Here is a 26,392-nt window from a genome sequence, read left to right as displayed (position 1 = left end):
AGGACGCTTGATCAAAGATCATTTCTCTGATAATACGTAATTCCACTAATTTCAGAGAACCTTTGAGTTGAGTGTGATCGACTATATCACCTCAAATCCTTAATCCTCGTATCCTTAATTTTCTTGTCACGACTTGGCCAAGTTATAAATTCACTGTTATTCTTACAATTCATAATACACTTTCCAAATTAAATTCGCATTCAAACAATAACTTATTCTGTTTATTCACAAAGGTTTCGCCACCTAAAAGAATTCGGGAGTTAATAATTTGGTAAATATTTTACGTGTTAATTTATTGCCGGTGTTTTAATGGGGGGCTTTCTTGTGAAAATATACTAATTAACAATGGTTTAATATGTTTCTATCTTATATCATTAAACGAGCAATTGAGCAATTCTTGTATATACATAATTGGAATCTCGGAATCGGCTCCAACGATTTTCATGAAATTTAGTAGGTATACAGGGGTTTTCGGGGGCGATAAATCGATCTAGCTACGATTCATTTTTAGAAAATGTCATTTTATTGGTGTTTTCCGGTAATAACCGATTTGGTGCAGACGTAGTTGCACGGGTCAGCTAGTATAATATAATTCTAGATCTTTATTTGCTTCACTTGCAATTCATCATATCGACCCATACCTGACCCACTACAGGTCACGGGTCTCCTTCCACAATGAGAAGCGGTTAAGGCCGTAGTCCACCGTACTGGCCCAGTGCAGATTGGTGGACTCCACGTCCCTTAAGAACATTATGTAGAACTCTCAGGCATGCAGGTTTCCTCACGATGTTTTTCTTTACCGTTGAAGCAATTGATATTTAAATTCCTTAAAAAAATGCACTTACAGCAATAATATCATTTGAATTTTTTTATTGATGTCACAGTATCGTGCCCAAACACGCTATCCTTGCTGTTAGTTAAGATTTCTGTAGTCTTTGTGATCTTCCAGCGTCAACTCAAGGTTACTATGTCATGGTGATACCATTACAATAACAGTTCACCATTTCAAATCCATCTGTCCTGTGAAAGTTGGCAAGACCATTTTGTCAAGTGGGTCATGAGCTGATGATCATAACCCATAGCTATTAACCATACCAATTATGTAAGCTTACATAATAGATTATTGAAGGCTTTCAAACAGATGCAATTGGAATCTTAATCGGTCCATTCGTTACAACAATGTAACAGGCATACAGAATTACAATGTAACAGGCAGACATATAACGTCTAATAACGATCTTTGGATCTATAGTTAGAATCCTTACATCATCCCGAGTATAATTTTAAAAATCAATTCAAAATGGCAACTATATTGCACCATTTTGAAAAATTTAAAAATTATTGCAGTTTTGTCTTGTTTTTAATTATTTTTAATTACGAACTTTTTTATTTATTTATTTGTTACTATTACTCTTTATTTGGGGATCATGCAAGCTTGGGATAAGCAATACGGACTACATTTGGTGTTTATAAAAATACATTCATACGAATGACTAAGTGGGTAAAGTTGTATGGCATTGTCTTGATGTGACAACTCCAAACAAGAAGCATTGATGTACGGGCGAAGATCAAATTCTCTCAAAAAAACTGAAGTAAAAACTTTCCCAAATACTCTTGGAGGCATCACTTGGTAGCTTCACAGGGTGAGGTCCTGTTCAAACATACCAGTTATATAAAGAAAAAGGACGTGGGACAATAGCCATTGCCCAACATAGCATACGAGTAAAAGCAAACCTTGATAGAATTACAGATGTTATTATGTTAACACAGCAAATTGACTGCAAAGCCAATATATTTGCCAAAGGAAATTCCAACGTCGAACACTAAAAAATATGTTTTGGCCAATTCACAATCGCCGTTTTCTCAAATCGAATTACAATGTACGTGAGCCCGTGGCTTTGTATTGGGTCTTTGCGGACGGGGAAATTTTATTTCAGAAACGCTGGCAAGATGGCGCGATAATCAAGCCGATACATGCTCGGAGAATTTCAAAATACGAAGGGTTTTTTTTAATTCTGAAATTGGAAATGTGCTATTTCTAATGCACGTTGTGAGAGGATTAGGGGGTCTAGATCCCAGGGCACTGACGTCGGACGACGACAGATTGTCCATAGACAAATAACATGCGAGTGTCTCTGGAGCTAATAATAGGACTGCGTCATGTAATATCGAAATAAGCGACGAAATTTAAAATACGATCGATGATGATGAACTATATTGGCGTATTACTAACTCTTATTTATTTTCTGATTTTTTTTTTATTCTTTCACAAGTTAACCCTGGACTCCAATCTCACCTGATAAAGTGATAATGCAGTCTGAGATGGCAGCCGGCTAACCTGTAAGGGAGCATGGCAGTTATATTAAACCCATACTCCTAAAAGGGTCGACGCGACATCGTACCGAAACGCGTAATCGCTTAGTTTCTCGTCTTTTTTGTCGCACCAGATCATACCAGAGAAAATTAAGAAGTTATCAATTCCAAAACTGCCCCTGACGGGAATCAAACCCGGGACCTCATACTTAAAACCACAGCGCTAATCGCTGCGCCAAGAAGGTCGTCAGTATTTTTGTACTAGTCCGGAGTTAGTAATGTCCACACCCGTGCCTCGGAGAGTAAGTTAAGCTTTCGATCCCACCAGCCGCAGCCTATTTACGCCCCACTGGTGTGGGGCATAGGCCTCTTCTCTCATAGGAGAGACGGTTTCAGAGCAAAGACCCACCAAGCAACTCGAATGCGGATTTCTGGTCAGTGGTTGTTGGTAGCTGAATATCCCGGTTATTAAAAAATAAAATAAAATAAAATAAAAATAGTTTATTTGGGTAAGAAACAAAGTGGTATCAATATATTGCTGAAGCCTTCTTTTAACAGTAGTATTACTACCCCTGTGTCAGAAGACTCCGCTTTTCCATTACAATTAAAATAAACTTAACAAAATACATTAAAATGAAGGTAGGTAAACAAACAAAACAAGAGATACAATGATATACAAAAGGACAGACATGTTATAAAGAAATAAAATAATAAAAAAGTTATTTTCAATTATAATCGTAATAGTCTAGTAAAAGGAGCACCATGGAAGGTCTATGCTCTAAAACTGTCTCTCCTATAAGAGAGCAGGTCTGTGTGTAGCAGCGGGACATTAAGGCTAAGATAATGAGGAATTTAGGTCTTCGGACATTCACACAGCAGAAAATAATATCGAAATCAAACCTGTTACAGTTATAAACTTACTGTTATACAACTATAAAACGGAAAATAATTCCGAAACCTAACCTTTTATAGTAATAAACTTATTGTTATCTATCTATATATATATAAAAGAGAAAGTGTGTGGGTATATTCCGTATAGGCTCCGAAACGGCTGGACCGATTTCAATGAAACTTTCAGGGAATCTCCGGATTGACCTGGCGAGTAATTCTGTAAAGTTTGGTGACGATCGGAGCACTCCTATTTTTGAACTGTCAAACTGTCAAATACAGCTTTTATTTACTATGATGATATTCTATTGTTGGGTGCACATGGGTCTTCACCCGCTCGAGAAGAGAATAGAAGAGAATGAATACGGAGAGAAATAAATGATTTAATATATTATAAGACTTAAATTAAAAATTTAATGATGTAAGTTGATTGTTTCAATAAAATAAAGCAAATGCCAGCCCGGCGAAGCGGGCTGGGTATGCTAGTACAACTATAAAACAGAAAATAACCTAACCTAACCTTTTATAGTTACAAACTTATTGTTATACAACTATAAAACAGAAAATAATCCCATAACCTAACCTTTTGTACTTATAAATTTATTGTTATTTAACTATAAAAGGCTAGGTTTCGGGATAATGTTCTGCTGTAAGTGTGACGCTGTAAAGCGAATTTCCGATGATCTAAATTCATTACTATAAAATCTAAATAGTGAGTCCGTCAATTAATCCGCGTTCAATTCCATATTATTAGGTTGCCAAAAGGGCAAATCGTAATCAATTTATTAAATTAATATTTAATTAATAAATTAGGTTTGCCAAACGCTTGCCAATCTATAGATATTTGGAAGCTATTTTAATTGACTGCTAATTTCATAAACAGCGGTATAATCAGTGATAATCCTGTAAGGATATTGAACACATTTTTGATTCTATTAAATGAACCAAGTATGCAAGTGACACGTTTCATTAATAAAATTACTGTCTTAATAAAGTGTTTACAAGAAATAAAACCCACTTGGTTTATAAACCCCTACCTGTTATCATAACTAACAAATGATTATCTGTTAAGCCCGCCAGCCCACATTAGAGCAGTATAGTGGCTTTATACTCCAAAGCCTCCAAAGATAGGAGGTAATTACATCAACACCTCAAGACCAAAATATTCGAACAGTGCCAGTGTTACTATTTATGGAGGGACGACGATGATAAGTGAAATTTTTTATTTGATTTAAAACATAAGCACCGGATACTATAAAGAGTTTTAAGTTTTAATAACTGAAAATACAGGTTATCTATGGTTCTGTGATAGTAATATCTAAAATAATTAACGGCATCGCCCTTTATATTACCATACTTTTTAATGAATGTGTTGATGAGGACTTTTCCAATTTCAAAAATTTTGACATTTTGAGATTCTACACTTTCATTATACTCAGATTTGTATACTTATTTAATACTATAGTGGAACGCTCGACTGTGGGTATACCTACTGTTTTAATGCTTTTGCCTTGTCAACTGCCTTTCTATGTGTAAACAGTAAACAATAAAATTCTATTCTATTCTATTCTATGCTAATGAAATATGATCGCTAGCTATTAGTCTCAAAAGAAGACTCAGAGTATATCAGCTCTCTTCAGAGCTATGCTCAAAGTATATTTACAAGAGGAGCCAGAGTGAAGAGCTACGAGTACATAGAAGAATCAGAGCAACCGACGTAGCTATCGGGCGGGCTATGGGCGGGGCACATAGCTTTGAAAACCGAAAGATCTAGTGGGATTCACCGAGTAGCGACTCTAAAAACTTTGCGTTTTTCAGTACAATATGCTATTTCAATATGTTTTTCTTTACGATATGCTTAGAGTCTTTCACAATGTTCTGTCGTAGGTATAATGTATTTTTTGATTCCGTCTCTAAAACAACCAAGCGTCACTAAGCAAGCATCCAAGTCGCTGGTGAACTTGTGGCCAGGGCGTTATTACAAGCCACATTCTATGCCATCTGCAGATTAAGTATTTTACATATATCTATATTAGAATGTTTTTTTTCCAAAGGTTTCGCCTCTGCTATAAACAAGCGTCAGCAAACAAGCTGAACCCCTTGACATTAGTGAACTGGCTGGCAGAGTGTCTATACTAGTAACTTTCTTTGCCATGTGCAGATAAAGTATTTTGTAACTTTCTGTAGTACATTAATTTTTCCCCTAGGTTTCGCGTCTACTACAACCAAGCGTCACCTAACAAGCTGAACCACTTGACGCTGGTGAACTGGTGGGCGGGGCGTCTCTACAAGTCTCCGTCTTTACCGCCTGCAGATAAAGTCTATCACGACTTTCAAGGGAGGGTTTTCGACGTTCCAGTTTTGCATGTAAGTTCGTTTAATGCGAATCTCACAATAATTATAAATGCAATTTGTATTTGTACTGTTTGTAGTCCTACTGTCTGTACTAGTCCATTGCGAGTTTGTCCTTGCCTTAATTGCACCTGGAGGTGAGTGATGATGCAGTTTAAGATGGATATCGGTTTAACCTTTTATATTAAACCTATGGGTTAAACCTAAAAAGAACCTAACCTAACATATATTGACCCCTAATCTGTTTCTACGCGACATTGTATCGGAAAGCTAAATCGCCTTACAGCACGTAGTTAGGTGGGTAACTACCAACCGCCGAAGCCTCCCACCACCAACTTATTCATTAAATCACGAAGTGGCGAAGTTCTGCAACCGGCACGTTAATGACCTCATAGTAAGGGTCGGCATTTATCACAAAATCAAAGGCATTCAAACTCTGCATCTCTCTTCTTTATTCTGTGCTGCGTGTAAACCCGATGTGAAACACCGTTTAGGGAGATGGATTTCATATAACTGGCATACTCCCTAACAGGTTAGCCCGCTACCATTTTAGACTGTATCATCACTTACCAGGTAGATTTTTAAGGGCTAACTTGTAACGGAATAAAAAAACGAATATTGATGATTTATAAAACTATTTCTGTACAATAGAACTACAAATAGGCAAATACGAGTTTACATTCCAATTTTTAAAAAAACATGAGTTATTTCGACACAGGCGCCCCCGTGGCACTTCGTGAGATACAACAACGACTCCACAGTCAATGTGACGGGCGGCAGGGATGACAAATTGCTCGCGGTATTGGCCAAGAAGTTGAACTTCAAGTAAGTTGATAGAATCAGTAAGTAACTGTAATAATACAGGTAGTTACGTACTAAAACATTATTAATATTATTATTCAACTTTTTATTGACCAAGGCTTTAAAATAAACATATTTTAATAAATTAAAAATAAAACTTACTTTTGGTGTCTGAACGGTATACCTACTGCCGGAAAAGTACATCGCCCTGTCGACGAATACATGCTGTATTCGTCGACAGGGTTGTAACTAGGCACGCCCGAAGCCTGCCACAAGACCTGACCAGCAACCAACACTAACCATATTAAATCATGTTAGAATGTAAAAAATACAATCTTCTTTACATGATAACGTCACGGTATGCACTATGTAGAACATAATACTACTATATTGATACTCCAAATTTAAAAACATTGCGTAAATCAGCTTCTTAAATTTTTAATATTACTGATGTACTCTGTATGTAACAACAATTATATTTAATTATGTTATTTTATTTGTATATTTTATAATTTATCAGGTATAAATATTACGATCCCCCGGAAAGGAGCCAAGGTTCAAGAATATCTGGGAACGGAACGTTCAAAGGAACCCTGGGGTTGATTTGGAAACGCGTAAGTCAATACAACTACATTATTAAATACGCGAATGTGGGCTTGGTACTTTTTTTGTTTGTCCTTCATTTAACCAGCAAGTGAGTGGCGTGTTTTGGATAAATACTTAGTTAAAGAATTGCAGTGTCTTCGTAATTTTTTTATGCTCCAAAGTAATAACCTTGTAACAATGCAGTATGAATGAAGCAATACATTCATGAGCTCCCAATAATAAAAACAATACGTTTTTTATTTTGGCCACACCCTCATTCGTTTTACTCGCACGTCCTAACATGGCTGGTAGAGGCCGTTTTTTTGGTTGTGTAATAAAGTTAGCAAATAAATAATTTATTGTTTTAACGTGAAGCAACGTCAATTACTTCGCTCGTTTGATGACCTGTTAAGAATGCATTTATTAAATATCCGAATGATAGTAGAATACAGTTAAAACTTAATAGTAATTAATGTGATTGTTGTAGAAAGCAGACTTCTTTATCGGAGATGTAACTATGACCTGGGAAAGACTTCAAGCGGTTGAGTTCTCTTTTCTCACCCTAGCAGACTCTGGGGCCTTCCTAACACACGCCCCTGACAAGTTGAGCGAGACTTTAGCCATCATCAGGCCATTCCAATGGGAGGTAAAGACAAAGTACTTTCGGGCCATTTCATTCAAATAAGGAATACCATCTCTAAATAAACAATTCAAAGAATTCATTTGGGTTCCTGTTATTTATTATATTCGAGTATTTATTTTGTAAGAAATTCCTAGGCAGCCTCAAACAAATGTTTGTGTATCAAATTTCTAATATTAGAAATTTTGCCCATACTCTCCCTAAAATTGAGTAAAATTTGTATGAATGGAGATAAGATAATAATGATTCATGTCGATACGTCCTATCTTAATGACATTAATAGATAATTATTATAATAATAAATACGACAATACACACATCGCCATCTAACCCCAAAGTAAGCGTAGCTTGTGATATGGGTACTAAGATAGCTGATGAATATTTTTTATGAATATAATACACATAAATACTTATAATATACAGATAAACACCCAGACACTGGAAAACATTCGTGTTTATCACACAAACATTTTCCAGTTGTGGGAATCGAACCCACAACCTTGGACTCAGAAAGCAGGGTCGCTGCCCACTGCGCCACTCGGCCGTCAAACGCCGTATTTTACTTCTATATGCATACCAATTTTATGCTTTATGATTGGATGACTTAATATGCGGGCTTTTATTACTATTTATTTAACGCCCTTATGTATAGGGCGTACACGGTTATATATTATGGCCATCCCAAGCAGTCTATTAACGTATCAATGCTGGCTACAAGCCTCTCTCATGGGAGAGGAGGTCTACAGCATAGACCCACAACGTTGCTTTAATTATTTAAAATTTTATTTTTTTATTTTAATACTAAACTAATAAATTATTTACGAATTAGACTAGTTATTGTTTGCTTGAAATTTAAATTTTTATTATTTATGTACCTAAGTTTAAACTTAATTGACATAAATATGTTTGTAAATTATTTATATTATTTGATTGGATGTAGAAATATAAATGGCAGATTAATATGTCGGAACAATAAATAATTATTTTAACTATATTTTATCACCCTTATGTCTTGATATCATCGAGCAGTGTTATTTTTACATTGTTGGCGTTCTTGTTTCAGAATTATAATACTCATTTCACAGGCGTCAAGACATAACATATATAACTTACATTTTATTTATTTATTCATTGTTGTAGGTACACAAAACAGGTAATAACTAAAGGTAGGTCTAAATATAAGTAATAACACGTTTTGTTCTAAGCCAAAACCTAAACCTAAACCTGTACACAACTTAGAAATAAATTAAACAAAAAGTAAAAATAAAGTAAAGTACTTATATTTAGGGTCGCATCAGGGTTCAGAATAAAAAGATGTTAAGACTTAAATACATTTATTAGTCTAAGAATTACATTAATAAGTAATATAATATTGCAACTAAACTTATTAACTGCTACTATGCTCGGCCGATTTATGGCCTGAGCTCCTTTTTTTTTTTCTTGTGGGGATGGCACGAGCTCCCTAGCTAGGCCTCAAATTAATTACTATAGGAAGCATCGTAAAAAAGGTATCGCGTCACGATTCAAAGTTTGCTGCGCCGACGTAACTTGAACATGATGCGATACGGCCGCTTCTTGGTTAGCAGGCATACTATGGCTATCCAGTGGGTACACCTACAAAGTTGAAACAAAAAATAAAACCTAAAAATTATGTGTTTAGTATATATAAATTATAATCCCTAAAGTTACGTGGAATAGTGAAATTTTAAAGTTATAAAATAAATATTGCATTAAACTTCGATATGTTCGATATATTTTATATATATGTTATGGTAGGTTTGGCCGTTGGTAGGAGCCACACTGCTCATCACCGGCCCAGCATTATGGATGGTAATAGCCGCGCCATCATTGTGGCAGCGCCGGAAGCGAGACCAGCTTGAGCTATTGAGTGATTGCTGCTGGTTCACCACGACCTTGTTCTTGAGGCAAAGTACGTACTGATCATCATCATCATATCAACCATAAGAACGGTTTAAGACCGTTGTCCACCACGCTGCGCCAGTCGGCTGTCAACATAATCTCAACTCGTTTGCCAACGGGACCATCGATTCTAAGATACCAGTGATGAACACGTCGGTTTTATTTTCAGCATCCACCAACGAACCGTCTAAAACCAACAAAGCCCGCCTCGTGTCCATCCTTATATCGCTAGGAGCTACATACGTCATCGGAGACATGTATTCGGCTAACTTGACAAGTCTCCTGGCTAGGCCGGCCAAGGAGCGGCCTATTGGAACACTGCAGGCTTTAGAGGAGGCTATGAGGGATAAGGGATACGAGCTTGTGGTAGAGAGACACAGTTCTTCGCTAGCTATTTTGCAAGTAGGTTGTAAAGAATTCAGAGTATGTTTTTTTTTATATATATACTACCACAATACACACACCGTCATCTAGCCCCAAAGTAAGTTAGCTTGTGTTGTGGGTACTAAGACGATTGAGGAAAATTTTTATGAATAATATACATAAACACTAAGAATATACATATAAACACCCAGACACTGCCAAACATTTATGCTCATCACACAAATATCCCATTAATTGATTATGGTTAAGTTAGCAAAATTAATGCAGCTAAGTCCATCATCTCCAATTTCAATCAATCAATCGATACTTCTGCACACAAAACCGTAATAACAAATAAATATATGAACTTTCGCGTATGATTTATTGTAAAATACACGTCTTTAGGAATACATACACCATTTTAAAATTAGCTAAATAAATAATAAATATACCACAACAATACTTATGATATATTTTCTGATGCTGTGTTTACTTTTAAGAAAACATTACACTTAAATAGAATAGTTAAAATTTTAAAAATGGTTGTATTAGTGTAAGTGTTTGTAAGTAAACCTAATAAATTAAATAAAATAAAAATAATACACACATCGCCATCTAGCCCCAAAGTAAGCGTAGCTTGTGTTATGGGTACTGAGATAGCTGATGAATCTATCTATCTATCTATATATATAAAAGAGAAAGTGTGTGGGTATGTTCCGTATAGGCTCCGGAACGGCTGGACCGATTTCAATGAAACTTCCAGGGAATCTCCGGATTGACCTGGCGAGTAATCCTGTAAAGTTTGGTGAGGATCGGAGCACTCCTATTTTTGAACTGTCAAACTGTCAATTTTATTTACTATATAGATAATGATCTTCACCCGCTCGAAAAGAGAATAGAAGAGAATGAATACGGAGAGAGATAAATGATTTAATATATTATGAGACTTAAATTAAAAATTTTATGATGTAAGTTTATTGTTTAAATAAAATAAAGCAAAATCTGGGTACGCTAGTATATTTATAAATATTATACACATAAATACTTATCCAGATAAACACTTATGGGAATCGACCATGGCCTTGGACGCAGAAAGACAGCGAACCTGTCCACTGCCCCAACCAGCTGTCAAAGCAGCTGATATTAGAAAACAACAAAATCTCCAAATAAATAAATATATAATAATAGTCAGATGAGCAATTAAGATTTTGGTTTTGAAAATGTTGCGTTATAGAACGGTACAGGGGTCTACGGTCGTCTCGCTCGACTTATGCGTCGCCAGCGCATTCAACGCGTACGGAACGTCGAAGTAGGCGTGCGCATGGTACTGTCGAAGCGGCGCATCGCCATACTAGGAGGCAGGGAAACTCTATACTACGACACTGAGCGATTTGGTAACTCTTTTACAGTTATGTGTTCCTAGTAGGTATAACAATTCATACAAAAAATGTAACGGATGGTAGTAGTAGCACAGAGGTCGCTGCGGCCCACTCTCCGTTATATTCCCTTAGTCGCCTCGTACAACACCGAGAAGAGAACGGGGTGGTGAAAACTGTATTTTGATCTGCCGGCCCCTTACGGCGTTACGATTAATATCAGTAAATGATAGTAACAGGGACCGAAGCGACAGCCTATTCGAGGAGGTTAACAACGCTGTGGTCTGTAATGAACAAGTTTCAAATAAACGATTTCTTGGACTTTGAAATTCTTGGCATAAAAATTCTATGATCATCCGCAGCCAATTACCTTCCAACTGCTCGGCACATCTCTTGTCTCACATAAGAGATACGGTTTAAGAGTATAGACCCACCGCGCCACTCCAGTGGGTTGGTGGACTTTAACAACTATTATCACAAGTGATAAAAACCTCGACCGACGGCTTAACGTGCTCCGAGGCACGGGGGTTGACGACGCGATAAGCTAACTCTGGTCTTGTACTTACAATTATTTACTTCGGATTTGTGTTTTACAAACGTTCTATCTAAAATCCCTTAAAGAATTGTAGGCAAATTTGAGCTTAAACGTAATCAAATTAAGATCCATTTTACTCTAATTTTCAAGTATTTCCACACTCGAAAACGACTCCTCGATTGCGAGCGAGCAAATCTTGAACATAGGCTACTGTGTGGCTTACAGCCATCACCTCAATTCTTTTCTTTTATTTTCTTTTTGTTGCTCACAGCCACAAAGACGTTTGCTCATCTTTTGATCAGCTGTTTAACTGTTTTTTGGACATTTTCAGGTTCCCATAATTTTCACTTAAGCGAAAAGTTATATACGAGATACTCTGCTATAGCGTTGCAAATCGGCTGTCCATATTTAGAGACATTTAACAACATGTAAGTAAGCAGCCAGTAATGATAATATATGAATCTGAAATGAGATTCCTAAATGCAATCCATGATAAACAGCAACATAAGTACTAGTAATATGCTTAGTGTACATCGACGTGATAAAAAATTGGGAGATTGCTAGATTAACTAAAATGACAAGCAAATGACAACGAGTTGCAAATCTGAAGCAGCGATGGGCAATAGGTTTGAGAACCGATTTGCCAGCACAGAAAATCTTCTCTTCATTAAGCGAGCCACTGAGTATATAGAGGCATTTGTGTATCGTGGAATTCTGAATGCTTATTTCTGCAGTTAAGCAGCATTTTGTTGTGTTCCGATCTGAGGGGACTGATTACTGGTATAATTACAAGCATATTTGATGGCGTATTGGCAAAGTTTGCAGCGACCCTGCTTTCTGAGCCCAAGGCCGTGGGTTCGATTACCTCTACTGGAAAATGTGTGTGTGATGAGCATGAATGTATTATGAAAATTAAGCTTAATAAATACTAAATATAAATTACACCATATGCTAAATTATAAATTACACCATACAGATTCTGCTGCTGTTCGCGGAGTATAGCAAATTAAGCTTAATTTTCATAATATATTATAGATTTCCGCAAAGTAATGCTTTCTTCTATCCAATATTGAGCATGAATGTTTATCAGTGTCTGGGTGTTTATATGTATATTCTAAGTACTTATGTATATTATTCATAAAATATTCATCAGTCATCTTAGTACCCATAACACGAGCTACGCTTACTTTGGGGCTAGATGGCGATGTATGTATTGCCGTAGTATATTTATTTATTTATATGAGGCTTAGCACCTACGGCTTATGTTTATGGCCACAGAGTGGCTCTTTGAAGGACGTTTTCTCTAGGTTAAGAGATGCTCTGTTTATAGGCGATAGTTTTCCACTGTCAGGTGAAATAACCATCAGTTGGTACCAAGTAATCATTATTTTGCTGGCAGATACATTTTTAATCACCGCAATAGCTATATTACCTACCTTGAATACCATCAACTAATTTCAGAGTGATGACTCTCTTTGAAGCTGGGATATTAGCGAAAATTACGACAGACGAATACAAGAACCTTCCAGAACATTCGAGAAGGTCTGAACCTGTAACAGAAAGTGAAACCAAAGAGAGTAATGAACCTATGGAAAATGCAGGAGCAGCACAGGTATGGGGCTTTTAAAGTTTAAAATATATAATGACACAGCTACCTCGAACAATAAACAACAAGTATATTGTTGTTTATTATGAGAAGGACAAACTCGTTTCCATTGGTTTTTGAATCGGTGCAACAAACCTTAATGTAACACTTTATTTATAAGTTATGTTAAGAAAAAAAATCATGTAGAAGCGTGACTTAAGCGAAATAAAATTAGGATTGTCACATGGTAGAGTAAAATGCAATCTAAATTGCGACATTACCGCTCTTTTCTACATAAAAAATAAATCTCATTATTTCTTGCATCGGTAAATGATTTCTGAAGCTAATCTTATTTTATTGCAATGACACTTGATAGTGTAAGCGATGATGCGGCCTAAGATGGAGCCCGCTTGCCTAGAAGGTGCCTATTCACTCTCGATTTGAATGGAGTCATGTTATAGATATCGGGGAAGACAGATGCTGAAAGGGCATTCCAGACCTTTGCAGTGCGAGTTAGAAACGAGGAAGCAAAGCGCTTTGTACATATCTATGGGAACTAAGTAACATCGTAGATCCTTTCGATACATCACAGTTCGATGGTAGAACAGTGAAGAACTAACAAAATAGAATAGTTTCGAAGCACAGTATCCGAAAAGTATGAACAACTGAATCTAATCTAAAATGAATCTAATTAAATTGAGAGAAACCAAACAAAAGATTCTTGTGAAGCACGAATCGCTTCCAATCCTGTTTCTAGAGTCTCAAAGATCCACTCTGGCTAGGAACAATATGAGACCCTGTAACATCGAGTTCGTCAAATTCTCTGTATAAAATTGCATTGTAACCTACAATGCCCTTTTATGCAGAGAATTCAATATAAAATCTCATTCTATACAAAAACTTCATCATATAAAATCTTCATCATCACCATGTAACCCATAACCGTTACCGGTTATGGTTTGAACAGGCTTAGGTCTTAGTTCATTACGCTGGCCAAGTGCGGAATGGTTGACCTCACACGTCTTTGAGAACATTATGGAGAATTTCTAGACGTGCCGGTTTCCTCACAATGTTTTCCTTAAACATTTCCGCAAGTAGCAAGCCCGCATTTATTACATTAAATGTATAATAATAACTCAACTGATAATATATTTAAACTCTTTATGACACACTTAAGAATAAAAACTAAATTTATAAACTAACATAGGGTATAATGGCGGCCTTATCATTTATTCTCGTAGGTACAATCCGATTCGACGATTGGTCTCGAACCGTTATCTTTGACTATGTTCCAAGGTGCATTTTGTCTACTAGGCATGGGATACTTTTTAGCAGGTGAGATTATCCATAGACCATACCATGTATTTGCTGTGAAGTGATGTTTTTTTTTTTTTTAGGTATTTCTGTTTTGTGTGCAAATGTATTCACTCATTTATTTAGCCAAACATTCATTTATGAACACATTCGTTTGTTCATACATTCATTCGCTCATTTATTCATCTATCGAACAATATATAATTTTACGGCTGATTGACACAGTGCGCAGCAACCCTGCTTTCTGAGTCGAAGGCGGTGGGTTCGATTCCCACAACTCGAAAATGTTTGTGTGAACATGAATGTTTTTCGGTGTCTGGGTATATGTATATTATAAGCAGTTATATATATTATTCATAAAAATATTTAACAGTCATCTTAGTACCCATAACACAAGCTACGCTTACATTAAGGCTAGATAGCGATATATATTTTTATTTAGTCGCGGGAAGTACAGCGTTGGTGCTCCTACTAAGTAAACAGATGACGTCAAGCAAGTTGTATTCATATAATTTCATTTTATTATATCATTACATTTTTTATTTTTGAAATAATTTGAAATTAAAAAAATCTTCAATAACGAAAGAATAGTTTGCAATTTTTTGCCATTCATTTATTACTATTTGTATAATTTAACCTAACCTATAGAGATATGAAATTTTTGAAGATGAAACACGTGCAGCTCAACGACTATTATTCTGATTTATTTTGTTTCACGATGACGATATCATTGTTTCTATGTTAAGCACCGACCTCTATTATTAGTGGTATAATACAAAAACAGTTTCCCTGACCGATTTCGGACACGATGTTTTTATCTCCAGAGGGATTTTCCAACTACCCGACAGATTATAGTGCACAAACACAGGTGCAATTTCCATTCACTCATTCTCGCAATTCGTTGGCACTGCAGATCCGCAGCGACCGGAAAATTATTCAATTCAGCAATTAGTTTAGCTTTCTTTTGGCGAAGAACTGGTTAAGCCTATTGAGTAAAAACCCAATAGATTCCGAAAGTACTGGACCGGACTTTGAAAACAAACGAATGAATCTTTATAATATTAGAATAGATAAGAGATATAAAATGACGGAAATCACGCTTACGTAGATGTATCGTTAGATAGCATAAAAACTTACTCAATGTTGGGATGCCAAGGTGCCAAAAGCACTACGGAATCAAAGCTTTCACTATTCAGCGAACAAAGTTAAAGTCAAAGTCAAAGTCAAATATTTCTTTATTCAAATAGGCAGATAGATGGCACTTTTGATGCGTACATTACATGTAAAATATGACATAGAAGTGAGTTGATGGCGATAACTAAATTCGTCAACTTAAAACTGGTCTAAGAAGAAGCCCACAACAAACTTAGCCGGTTGTAATTTTTTTTTTGCTATCACAGATTGATTCTATGTTATCTGCAGTTCGTATGTTCTTTACTCAAGTAGATCTATGCGTCACCCGCTGAATGAGTGAATGAGGCTTTCTTATTACTTATAGTAACTACGTTTCAGAACTGTATATTATAACATGCAATACGAATTCTTCGAACGGACCTCTTGCAATTTAAGCTGCTAAGTGCTGCAGCTTAGCTTTGTTTCATTACATTTGACCTTTTTATTAGTTTATCTTAATTCATTAATATTATTTTACAGCTTTACAGTAAGTATTATATTACTTTTGCCTGAATTAAACGATTAAGATTAATGTGATTATTATATGCTATTATCGGCATGGCTTTAACTGACAATAGCACTTATTAAATAAAATCGTTTCATTCATTCATCGTTACGTCCACAGTTGAACCTGAAACGTTGAATGAAATAATGAATGAAATGATTTACGGATGAATAAATACATGATTATATGAATTAACGAATCAAAGATAGAACGAATGACAGAATGAAATGTCAGATTAACGCTGATTGCGATTCATTTTACTACTTTAGCGCGAGACCTAACCGGATGTGAATTCAGAACACTGCAAACTAAAATGCTCCGTGCGCTTTTTCATTGACATTTCCTTTTTGCAATTTAATTATAACCAAAATAATCAGTAACTCCTACCAGTGGCGTGCATAGAGGGTATGCACAGGGTAAGCAGATTATATAAAAAAGATTAAAATCTCCGCATAAGCATTGTAAGAGTTATAAAAATCATTAAGTTTTTATAACTCGTACTGGATTAATAACTGATTTTATATCATCTGCATACCCTCTATGCACACCACTAATCCCTATATAGTATTTTTATTTTAGCTATGGTAGAGCTTTCTGTGAGCGAGCTCATCCGAGGAAGTGTTACCGCAATGCCATAGTCATTTCTGCCGCCATATTTGCAATGCTACATTCCGGTCTGTAGCCCGTAGTTGCAGGACAGGAACAACAGGCTTTAGGTGTGACACAATGCGGCCATTATAACTATAGCAAATTCCAAGAAATTCGATAAAGAACTTAAAGCAAATTTGCTTTTAATTTTAATTTTTTTTTATTTATTTATTTTAGTACACTAATTATAATTTTAGTTTTAAATATATTTAATAATATAAAAAATAAACTATTTAAAACGAAATAAAATCTAAAACGTCCTCGAAACCACCGCAGCGAGGCACAGTTCCTAAGATGCTGGCAGCAATGCCCCTTTGGATGGCCAAACTAATTCGTTGGCCAAGGTAACTGCCCGCTCTAGGATCACCGGAAGGCTCGATAACCCTTTTCGATAATTCTTTTAAAAGGGCTCTTGCCTCCGAACCCCACGGTCCCAAAGTCTCTACTCCAAAAGGCACAAAAATGAAGCTGCTATCCAGGTTTTCATATTTACGCCTCTTGGCCTGCTCGGCACTGGAAGCAGCCGCACCTACCAGTGACGAGGTGGCTTGGATGTGTGATGCAGCTAGGGTATCAACACAAGTTGCATCCCACAGTAGTGACCTTCCAAGCCTCCAAGGTATGAGCGTCATACCATCAGGTCTCTTGCCATCGCTCCGCGCCAAACCAATAGGTTCTAATACAGCTGAAATATTAAGTACACTAATTATATACATATATACCAAATACAGTAATAAACTTGTATAATATTCTACACATTCACTTATATGTACATCGATAACAAGTGACCATGACATTCACAAAAAATAATAATAATGACATGTAAACACAGCAAAAATAATCATAAATATAGCAAGGAATAGGTGTTTTGTGTGTAATATCTATCTAAAGGGAGGGCTCACCATTAGGTAAGCCATAAGCTTTTTTTTAAATACCGGGTAAGAGTTGTGAAAGATGTCGATGATGAATTTTTACGTTGTATTCAGCACATATGCGGGCTATCGGGGCTTGTTTTCCAAGATGCGTCCTAGCGATAAGTATATAATAATATTAATATTAATAATATAATTAATATACTACGACAATACACACATCGCCACCTAGCCCAAAAGTAAGCGTAGCTTGTGTTATGGGTACTAAGATGACTGATGAATATTTTTATGAATAATATATACATAAATACTTAGAAAATACATATAAACACCCAGACACTGAAAAACATTTATGCTCATCACACAAACATTTTCCAGTTGTGGGAATCGAACCCACGACCTTGAACTCAGGGTCACTGCCCACTGCGCCAGACGGCCGTCAAATCCAAAGCAATATATGAAATGTTGCTTTGGATCATGCATCGAAATGTTTTCTGTAAATAAAATCTAACTTAAATCGTGTGCAGCCATTTAGTCAAGGATATGGTCTAAGATAATTTTTTTTCGCTGTTATAATTTTTTAGATTTTTAACCTATATTTTTATCAAACCTTGTTTTATAATACGAAGTAATCTTAAAGGTTTTTTAGTTCAGTGGTATCCTTCCTACGCCCCTTTTGCTTATATCTTCTCTTAACCTGGATTTGAATTGATTGTCTATGACCATACTCATGGTTATTAAAATTAATTAAACCTTTTTATAAATATTTCAGCCGTAGCCCTAGCTGTTGAAGTACATCTAAATCGTAGACGGAGGACTCAAAGAAGCACACAGCCGGCACAGATATCCACCGCCAGGCGTTCTGCTAGAATGTTCTATTTGAAACAACAATTTGACAGAATGTTCAGAATTATCTATGTATTCATTGATAGAGCTTTGAGACACGATGCCCGAGAGTAAAGTAATAAAAGTTTATTGGAAAATCGCTTTTAGAAGTTGCACGGACATTATATAAATACATAAAGCGTTAGCTTAATTGACATACAGTGTTATCCTTTTCCGCTCTATAAAATTTAAAAAAGATTTACTCTCTTACCTGAGGAAACCTGCATACCAGAGTTCTCTGAAAAGTTCTCATAGGCGTGTGAAGTCTACCAATCCGCACTAGGCCAGCGTGGTAGACTACGGCCTTAACCCTTCTCATTCTGAGAGCAGAACCGTGCCGTGTAGCGGGCCAGTTATGGGATGATGATGATGACTCTCATGTCTGTCAATTTAGTTTATCTTAGAGATTTGAGTACAACAGAACTGTCACCATTATGTGACAGAAAGAATAAAAAAAAATCTTTTAAATATATTAACTCTCATATTTTAGTATATATTAGTTTATTATTTTTTATATTTATTATTATTAGTATTTTATGTGTGTAATCTTGATAAGTATTAGTGTGCAATTGTTCGTAAGTATGTATATAATAATAATAATAACCCCACCAATCGGTTTCCTAATCCTAAGGTTGCCTAGAAGAGATCGCTACTAAGCGATAAGGCCGCCCTTTGTATCCTACTTTTGAAGTTTATTTTTTTTGTGTCCATTGTTTTTTTGTCCTATTTGTGGTGTGCAAATAAAGTGTATAAATAAAATAAATAAGTTAGACATTGCACTACAAATTAGATATTGCAGTAAGAGTTATTTATAGATCACCATTAAACTTTAAAAATAAGAGATATTTATCTTTATTTATTTATTTCCTAGCCTATAAACAGAGCATTTCGCAAGGCAGAAAAGTAAAAAGTTCTACAATTTTCCGCCCTGAAGCGCGGGTATTAATCGCTTTTCAGACCGATAAACGACATTGTGGGCGATCCGTGCCCTGTGTTGGACCGGTAATGGATCGATATAATGATGATGATGATGATAAATCTAAAGCAAGCAAGCAAGCTTAATGCTAAAGCATTTTCCATCTGCTAACCTTCGGACGTGCGAGAAAAACAAGAGGCTTTCTTACGGCCAACTGGCGTGGGCAGCGACCCTGCTTTCTGAGTCCAAGGCAATGGGTTCGATTCCCACATCTGGAAAATGTGTGTGTGATGAACACGAATGTTATTCAGTGTCTGGGTATTTATCTGTATATTATGAGTATTTATGTATATGTTTATTATTATATTTAAGTATTTATGTATTTATGTATAGGTTTAAATAAGATTGTTAGTTAATATTAAAATATATTTATAGTACCTACCTGCCTACCTACTACCAATTTTAAACTTCCGATGTATCTACCTAATTATATTGAGGGAATTTTATTTATAAGGAATATCTTTATTGATGTAGTAAGTAGGTGGGTGTTAATTAATTTCTTTAGATGTTACCTTTTGTCGACGGCACGGTGGTGTACGGTAAAATTCCTAAGAATTTATGATTACACCATAATAGTTTTAAGTCTACTTGTGAATTTTGGTTAATAAATTATTATTATTATTATTATTATTATTATTATTATTCATAAAAATATTCATCAGTCATTTTAGTGTCCATGACACAAGCTACGCTTACTTTGGGGCGAGATGGCGATTTATTTATTATTTATTATTACAATAGTTTGGATGATTTTTACTGTATCATTAACGTACATGAACAGCCTCGCAAACTACAATTAAAGGAGAATGCCGGATGTAGTATGGGATTTGGTTTCACATAGTACTTATAAGGTGCCTTCTTGGAATTTATCTCATTTTGAAAGGTTTAATAATTACAATACATTACCACAAATATTAAAACTGTAGTTCGCCGGATTTCAGAGTTACATGCAAATGAAGTTCGTGAATTAAGGTTATTTTTGAAACATGCGATTATTGTACCTACCTATTGATGATACTGTTCACAATATATTAGAACCAATAATCTATTTCATTAAAAGATTTTTTAACCGGCTTGGGTTTTTAGAGGTTTTATTTTTTAAATAAAAACTTAATTTTTGATACCAATTTAAATGGCCGAAACCGTGTTCCGGAATTCTCCTTTCATAGACCGATGGAGCAGTGCAAACAAATGTACATATGATATTAGTATAATACAAACTGTTCCTGGCGGAAACTAGTATATAGCTATAAAATCCACCATCGTGCGTTCAACTAGGAAAACAAAAGTATAAATTGCATAACAATAGCTTAGTTTCGTTTGAAAATGCAAAATAATTATTCCATACAACAAAGCTTAATTTTTTTTTATCGCAACCTCGGAGAACGAATAGGGTTTCAAGCTAACAGACAAGCCGGGCGTTTTAAATTCAAACTCTTTATTTGACTCGATTAGAGCGGGCAGATATGAGTGATGGTGTTTTTAGCGTTTTTCCTTGACGCCGGTGAAAATCCTGCTTCATATGCAGATTGCGGGCTTTGTTTATGCCTCGTGCAGAAACAACGCTTCGAAATTCATAGATAACTTAACTTTATTTTATTGATAGAGAGGTAAAAAGTATGGAAAAGGGGTCAGGTGGCAATTTATCGTTCTTCGGCAACTGTAGTAAGTATTTATAAAATACCTATAAAAATATAAGAAACGGCGGGATTTAGACCTGTATCTCTCAGGCTGAGTACTAAGGCCATAGGCCTAAGTCTTAAACTAAGCCGGTACGGTATTATTACCAGCGTTAACTGAAACTAGGACATTAATTTTATCAGTTTATAAGCAACTGTTATAAACATTGAAATTTAGTATTAAACATTAAAGTTTTCATTTACTATCAAATTGGTTTGGTTGGTTTGGAATAGAATTGGTTTGTTATTCTTCTTCACAGTTGGTTCGCTCTTGTCAGAGCGGTCGTGGTCGTCACTTAAGGGTTGTGGCACGCTTGTCTATTCGTCGCCACTCCTCTCTGGTAGCTGCCTTTCTAGCACACTCATGTAAGGGGGGTTTGTTATAGAGTGGAGCAAAAATCTAGTTCTTCGTAAACTTGGGAATTGGACATTATTATAATATTTAGAAAAGCAAAGTCAAATAGGGGATGGGGTATGGGAAATATGTAACATAAAAGAAGACTTTATTTCAACGGAATTCGATAATACTTCTCTTAGGCAATTAAATGCAAAATTCTTTGATTATCTTCTTTTAAAGATTAGTCTTAGATTGCAAATAATACGCGCGATTGATTGCGATCAATGTCGCAGACAAATGATTGTAAACTATATATAACTTTTTTATAAAATTGTAGTTAGATGAGTTGAAAACAATGTTTGTAATTACCGCTCTACTATATAAGTAAATCTCTTGACCCCTAGTAAAACCCAACAAATTCTCACTCAAAGGATTTTGCATCATAACACGTGGTGCGGCGACAACTGTACAAAGCCTTTTGTTCGTTCACAACTTAAAATTGCAGCACTCGGCGAAACATTAAATATTTCGTGAACTTTCACCGACACCGCTACAGCGTTCCAGCACGGTTCCGCGTATTAGGGGTACGGGTAATAAACTGGCATACCCACACCTTTTTGACGGATCTACAGATGACCCACCCGGTACTAAGTAAATCTATAAACAGAGTAACAATTTGCAGGGCATGCAAAGAACACGTCCGGCAACTTGTCGCCCTGTGTCCATCAAGCTAAGGCATAGGTTTTGAACCTCATGTGCCTGTAATCACCGACAACCACGCCCTTCAGACCGGAACTCAGCAATGCTACTTGATGGCAGAAATAAGAATATCGGCGGTACTTCCCCGGACGAGCTCTGTCACGATAAAATCTAGATTGATAGAAAGATAGAAAGTCTTTATTGCACATACAGAAAAAAAAAGAAAAATTGAACAAAACAAAAGGTAAATAAATATATATGTGCAAAGACGGCCTTATCGCTTGAAGCGATCTCCTCCAGACAACCTTTAGGTTGATGAAGCATGTTTAGCACGGAAAACAGGATATATGTATATAAATACATAAATCATTACATATCTTACTACATGATGGATAGGAAATGGTCTTTTACGCGCGATTTAAAGATGTTTAGAGATTTAGACGGTCTTATTTCTCTCGGTAGATCATTCCAAAGGTTAACCACCTTTACCCTAAAAGAATTGCCATACACCAATGTACGACCAGCAGGAACTTGTAACTTGTTGTCATTATTAGCTCTTAAAGATTTAAATGAACATTGCTACCAAGAAAGGTGAATCGCTCTTTTAAGTAAGGCGGAGTTTTTGAGGATAATATAAGATTGAATAAAGGAGAAAAAGAGCGTATAACGTTATAAATTAAACTAGCGGTTCGCAAAGTCCTGTTAGGAATATTATTACCTACTAAGCATAAGTCAAATATATCTTTATTCAAATAGGCACATAGATGGCACTTTTGATGCGTTATTATATACAAAATGTGTACATAGCAGTGAGTAGTGATGGCGATAACTACAATCGTAAACTTAAAACTAAAGCTACGAGGGTTCCAATCGCGCCCTGGTCTAAGAAGAAGCCCACAACAAACTTAGCCGGGTGTTCTTTTTGTTATCACCATCTCACATTGTCATTAGAAAATATTTAAGAAGCAACCTGGTTAGAGCAATTGTTTACACCCAAGCTTTTTTATCGTTTACGTAATCCTTTATACTATAATAGGACTTTTCTATAAGCTTTCGCTTAATACAAACTTTGAACTTCTTTAGTGACATCCCCAAGATATCAACCGGTAATTTATTGTAAAATTGTATACAATTTCCTTTAAATGAATTGCTTATTTTGTGTAGTCTAGTGTACTGCACTGCAAGTTTATTTTTGCTTCTAACGTTCAAATTATTGCAGTCACATTTTCTTTTAAATTTTGATATATTTTTGTGAACATACATTAAATTTTCAAATATGTATTGGCTATAGAGTGTCATTATTTTAACATCTTTAAATTTATCTTTCAATGACTCTCTCGGACCCATTTTATAGATCGCACGAACAGCCTTCTTCTGCAGCACGAAAATAGTGCCAATATCAGCAGCATTACCCCATAGTAAAATTCCATATGACATAATGCTGTGAAAGTAACTAAAATAGACTAGCCTAGCAGTTTCTATGTCTGTCAGGTGGCGTATCTTCTTTACTGCATAGGCAGCAGAACTAAGCCTGTTCGATAAATTATTTACATGAGGGCCCCATTGAAGTTTAGCATCTAACGTTATTCCTAGAAATACTGTTGTATCCACCGGGTTCAATTCCTCATTATTAAGTAGTATAGTGGTTTTTACATGTTTAACATTTGGTAATGTGAATTTTATGCACTTAGTTTTATTTTCATTTAAAACCAAATTATTAGCTTCAAACCATTGTACTACTTTAGCGAGATAGTTGTTTACATCGTCTAAAGCTAATTCACGTCTCTTAATTTTGAACATAAGTGATGTATCATCAGCAAACAATACTATCCCGTGATTGTCCTTAACAAGGTAAGGCAGGTCATTAATGTAAATAAGGAATAGAAAAGGTCCTAATATAGAACCCTGTGGAACACCAATTTTCACAAATGACCCATTAGACCGCTTTCCATTAACGTCTACCATTTGCACCCTATCACGCAAGTAGTAACTAATCAAGTCGAGAGCTACACCCTGAATTCCATAGTGGTGTAGTTTTCTGACTAACGTTTCATGTACAACACAATCAAACGCCTTAGACAAATCACAGAACACACCAAGTGCATCATGTGACTCCTCCCAAGCTTCAAATATATTATGTATTAGCTCAACACCAGCGTCGATAGTTGAGCGACCCCGTGTAAAACCAAATTGTTTAACGTGGAGTAAATCATACTTATGAAAATAGGCAAGTAACTGATTTAAAATAAGTTTTTCAAAAATTTTACTGAAAGTGGGCAGTACTGATATTGGTCTGAAGTTAGTGGGGTCAGAAGTACTACCCGATTTAAACAAAGGAACTATTTTACTATGTTTCATTAAGTCAGGAAACACACCACAATCTATACAGTTATTAAATATTAATGCTAAATCGGGTGCAACGATATCAATTAGTGATTTGAGAACTTCAACGGAAATGCCCCACAAGTCACTTGTTTTTTTATTATTTAATAATTTAAAGGCTTTAATAACGTCAGAGCCACTAACATGGCTGAATTTAAAAGCGTTTTTACACTCGGGCACGTTATTCTTCAATAGAGAGAGAGCAATATCTGGTGAAGAGTTCAATGATTTAGTGGTGGAGATAGGAATGTTAGTAAAAAAGATTTCAAAAGCAGTAGCCACTTCGAAATCAGATGTTAAGTCTTTATTATCTACATTAAGTTTAAAGTTATTATGCCGCGGTGGTACTCTTCCCGTCTCCTCATTAATTATTTTCCAAGTAGTTTTGATTACGTTATTGCTATTTTTTATTTTATTCTGTATGTATCGGGACTTTTCCAAGAAGCAATCGCGTTTAAAACTACTGGAACATAATTTAACACAATCTCTAAACTCAGCATCAGTATTGTATTGACGTTCTGCATAAAGTTCGTACATTTTTTGCCTACTCTTATGCAGTTCAATTGATGCCCACTCACTAAAAACTAAAGCATCAGTCACCACAACCGACTTACTAGTGAATATAGAATTAAATAGTCGTTGAAACGTGTTGAAAAAACAGCTGTACATCTCATTCGGACTTGTCCCCGATTGTAAGAACGGGAGGTCTTTGACGAGGCTAGTTCTCATTTTCTCTATGCGGTTTGATGTCACTGGTACAAAAGTAATTTTATGTTTGGAGACATTTTTCTTCACATTTTCAAATTGAATTAATTGACCACAATGATCAGAATCTAATTTATTTATTATGTGTTTACTTATTGGAATTATATTCGTAAAAATGTTATCCAAACATGTGGCGCTAGTGGCAGTAATTCTTGTTGGTTCCATGAACATATTTGTAAGATTGTATGTTTTAAATAAATTTAATAAATTAACACTTAAACAATTACGTTCTAAGATGTTTACATTAAAGTCTCCGCAAACTATTAACTTTTTATTTGACTTTGATATTTTAAATAACACTTCATCCATTACCTTTTCAAAAAGTTCAAAGTTAGACAAGGGTGGTCTATATACAGTGACAATTATTAATTGCTCTAATTCGACCGAGGCTAGCTCTATTGTCCGTTCAACAGACAGGCTCACAATATCATTTCTGTTTTTAAATTTTAAATTTTTATTTAATAGTATTAAAGAGCCTCCATGAATTGCAGTAACTCTGGTGAACGAACTACCAACCTGGTGGTTACCAAAATTAAACAAGTATTCATGAGTCTTCAACCAGTGTTCAGTTATACATAAAATATTAATGTTGAAATCATTCAAAAATAATTCAATCTCTAAGTCCTTTCCTTTAATACATTGAATATTTTGGTGAACCAAGTTGATATGATTAGAATTAGATTTTTTGTATATTTTTTGGTTTACTTTTAAATTGTGCAATGCCTTAATATAATTTATATTGTATATGCCAGAGATAGTCTCAGTTGTCTGTTTATCTAAGCAAGAGGAAACCTCTGTT

At 35.5% G+C, this 26,392-nt stretch overlaps 1 protein-coding gene across 1 annotated transcript in view; it reads left to right on the top strand.

The window, feature by feature from the left end:
- Positions 1-19,198, top strand: part of LOC120626035 (ionotropic receptor 40a) — a 127,989-nt gene extending 108,791 nt beyond the window's left edge. The window contains exons 6-16 of the mRNA XM_039893315.1: positions 5,409-5,568; positions 6,272-6,378; positions 6,875-6,968; positions 7,427-7,585; positions 9,356-9,509; positions 9,669-9,901; positions 11,097-11,256; positions 12,105-12,201; positions 13,235-13,385; positions 14,600-14,693; positions 18,643-19,198. Of these exons, the coding sequence (XP_039749249.1) occupies positions 5,409-5,568; positions 6,272-6,378; positions 6,875-6,968; positions 7,427-7,585; positions 9,356-9,509; positions 9,669-9,901; positions 11,097-11,256; positions 12,105-12,201; positions 13,235-13,385; positions 14,600-14,693; positions 18,643-18,830 (1,597 nt within the window). The 3' untranslated portion in view covers positions 18,831-19,198. The remainder of the gene's footprint in view (positions 1-5,408; positions 5,569-6,271; positions 6,379-6,874; positions 6,969-7,426; positions 7,586-9,355; positions 9,510-9,668; positions 9,902-11,096; positions 11,257-12,104; positions 12,202-13,234; positions 13,386-14,599; positions 14,694-18,642) is intronic.
- The last annotated feature ends 7,194 nt before the right edge of the window (positions 19,199-26,392 follow it).

The sequence above is a fragment of the Pararge aegeria genome, chromosome 8 (assembly GCF_905163445.1).
Source record: "Pararge aegeria chromosome 8, ilParAegt1.1, whole genome shotgun sequence".
Taxonomy (NCBI): domain Eukaryota; kingdom Metazoa; phylum Arthropoda; class Insecta; order Lepidoptera; family Nymphalidae; genus Pararge; species Pararge aegeria.
The sequence above is the reverse complement of the archived record's forward strand: the minus strand, read 5'-3'. Positions and strand labels throughout refer to the sequence as shown.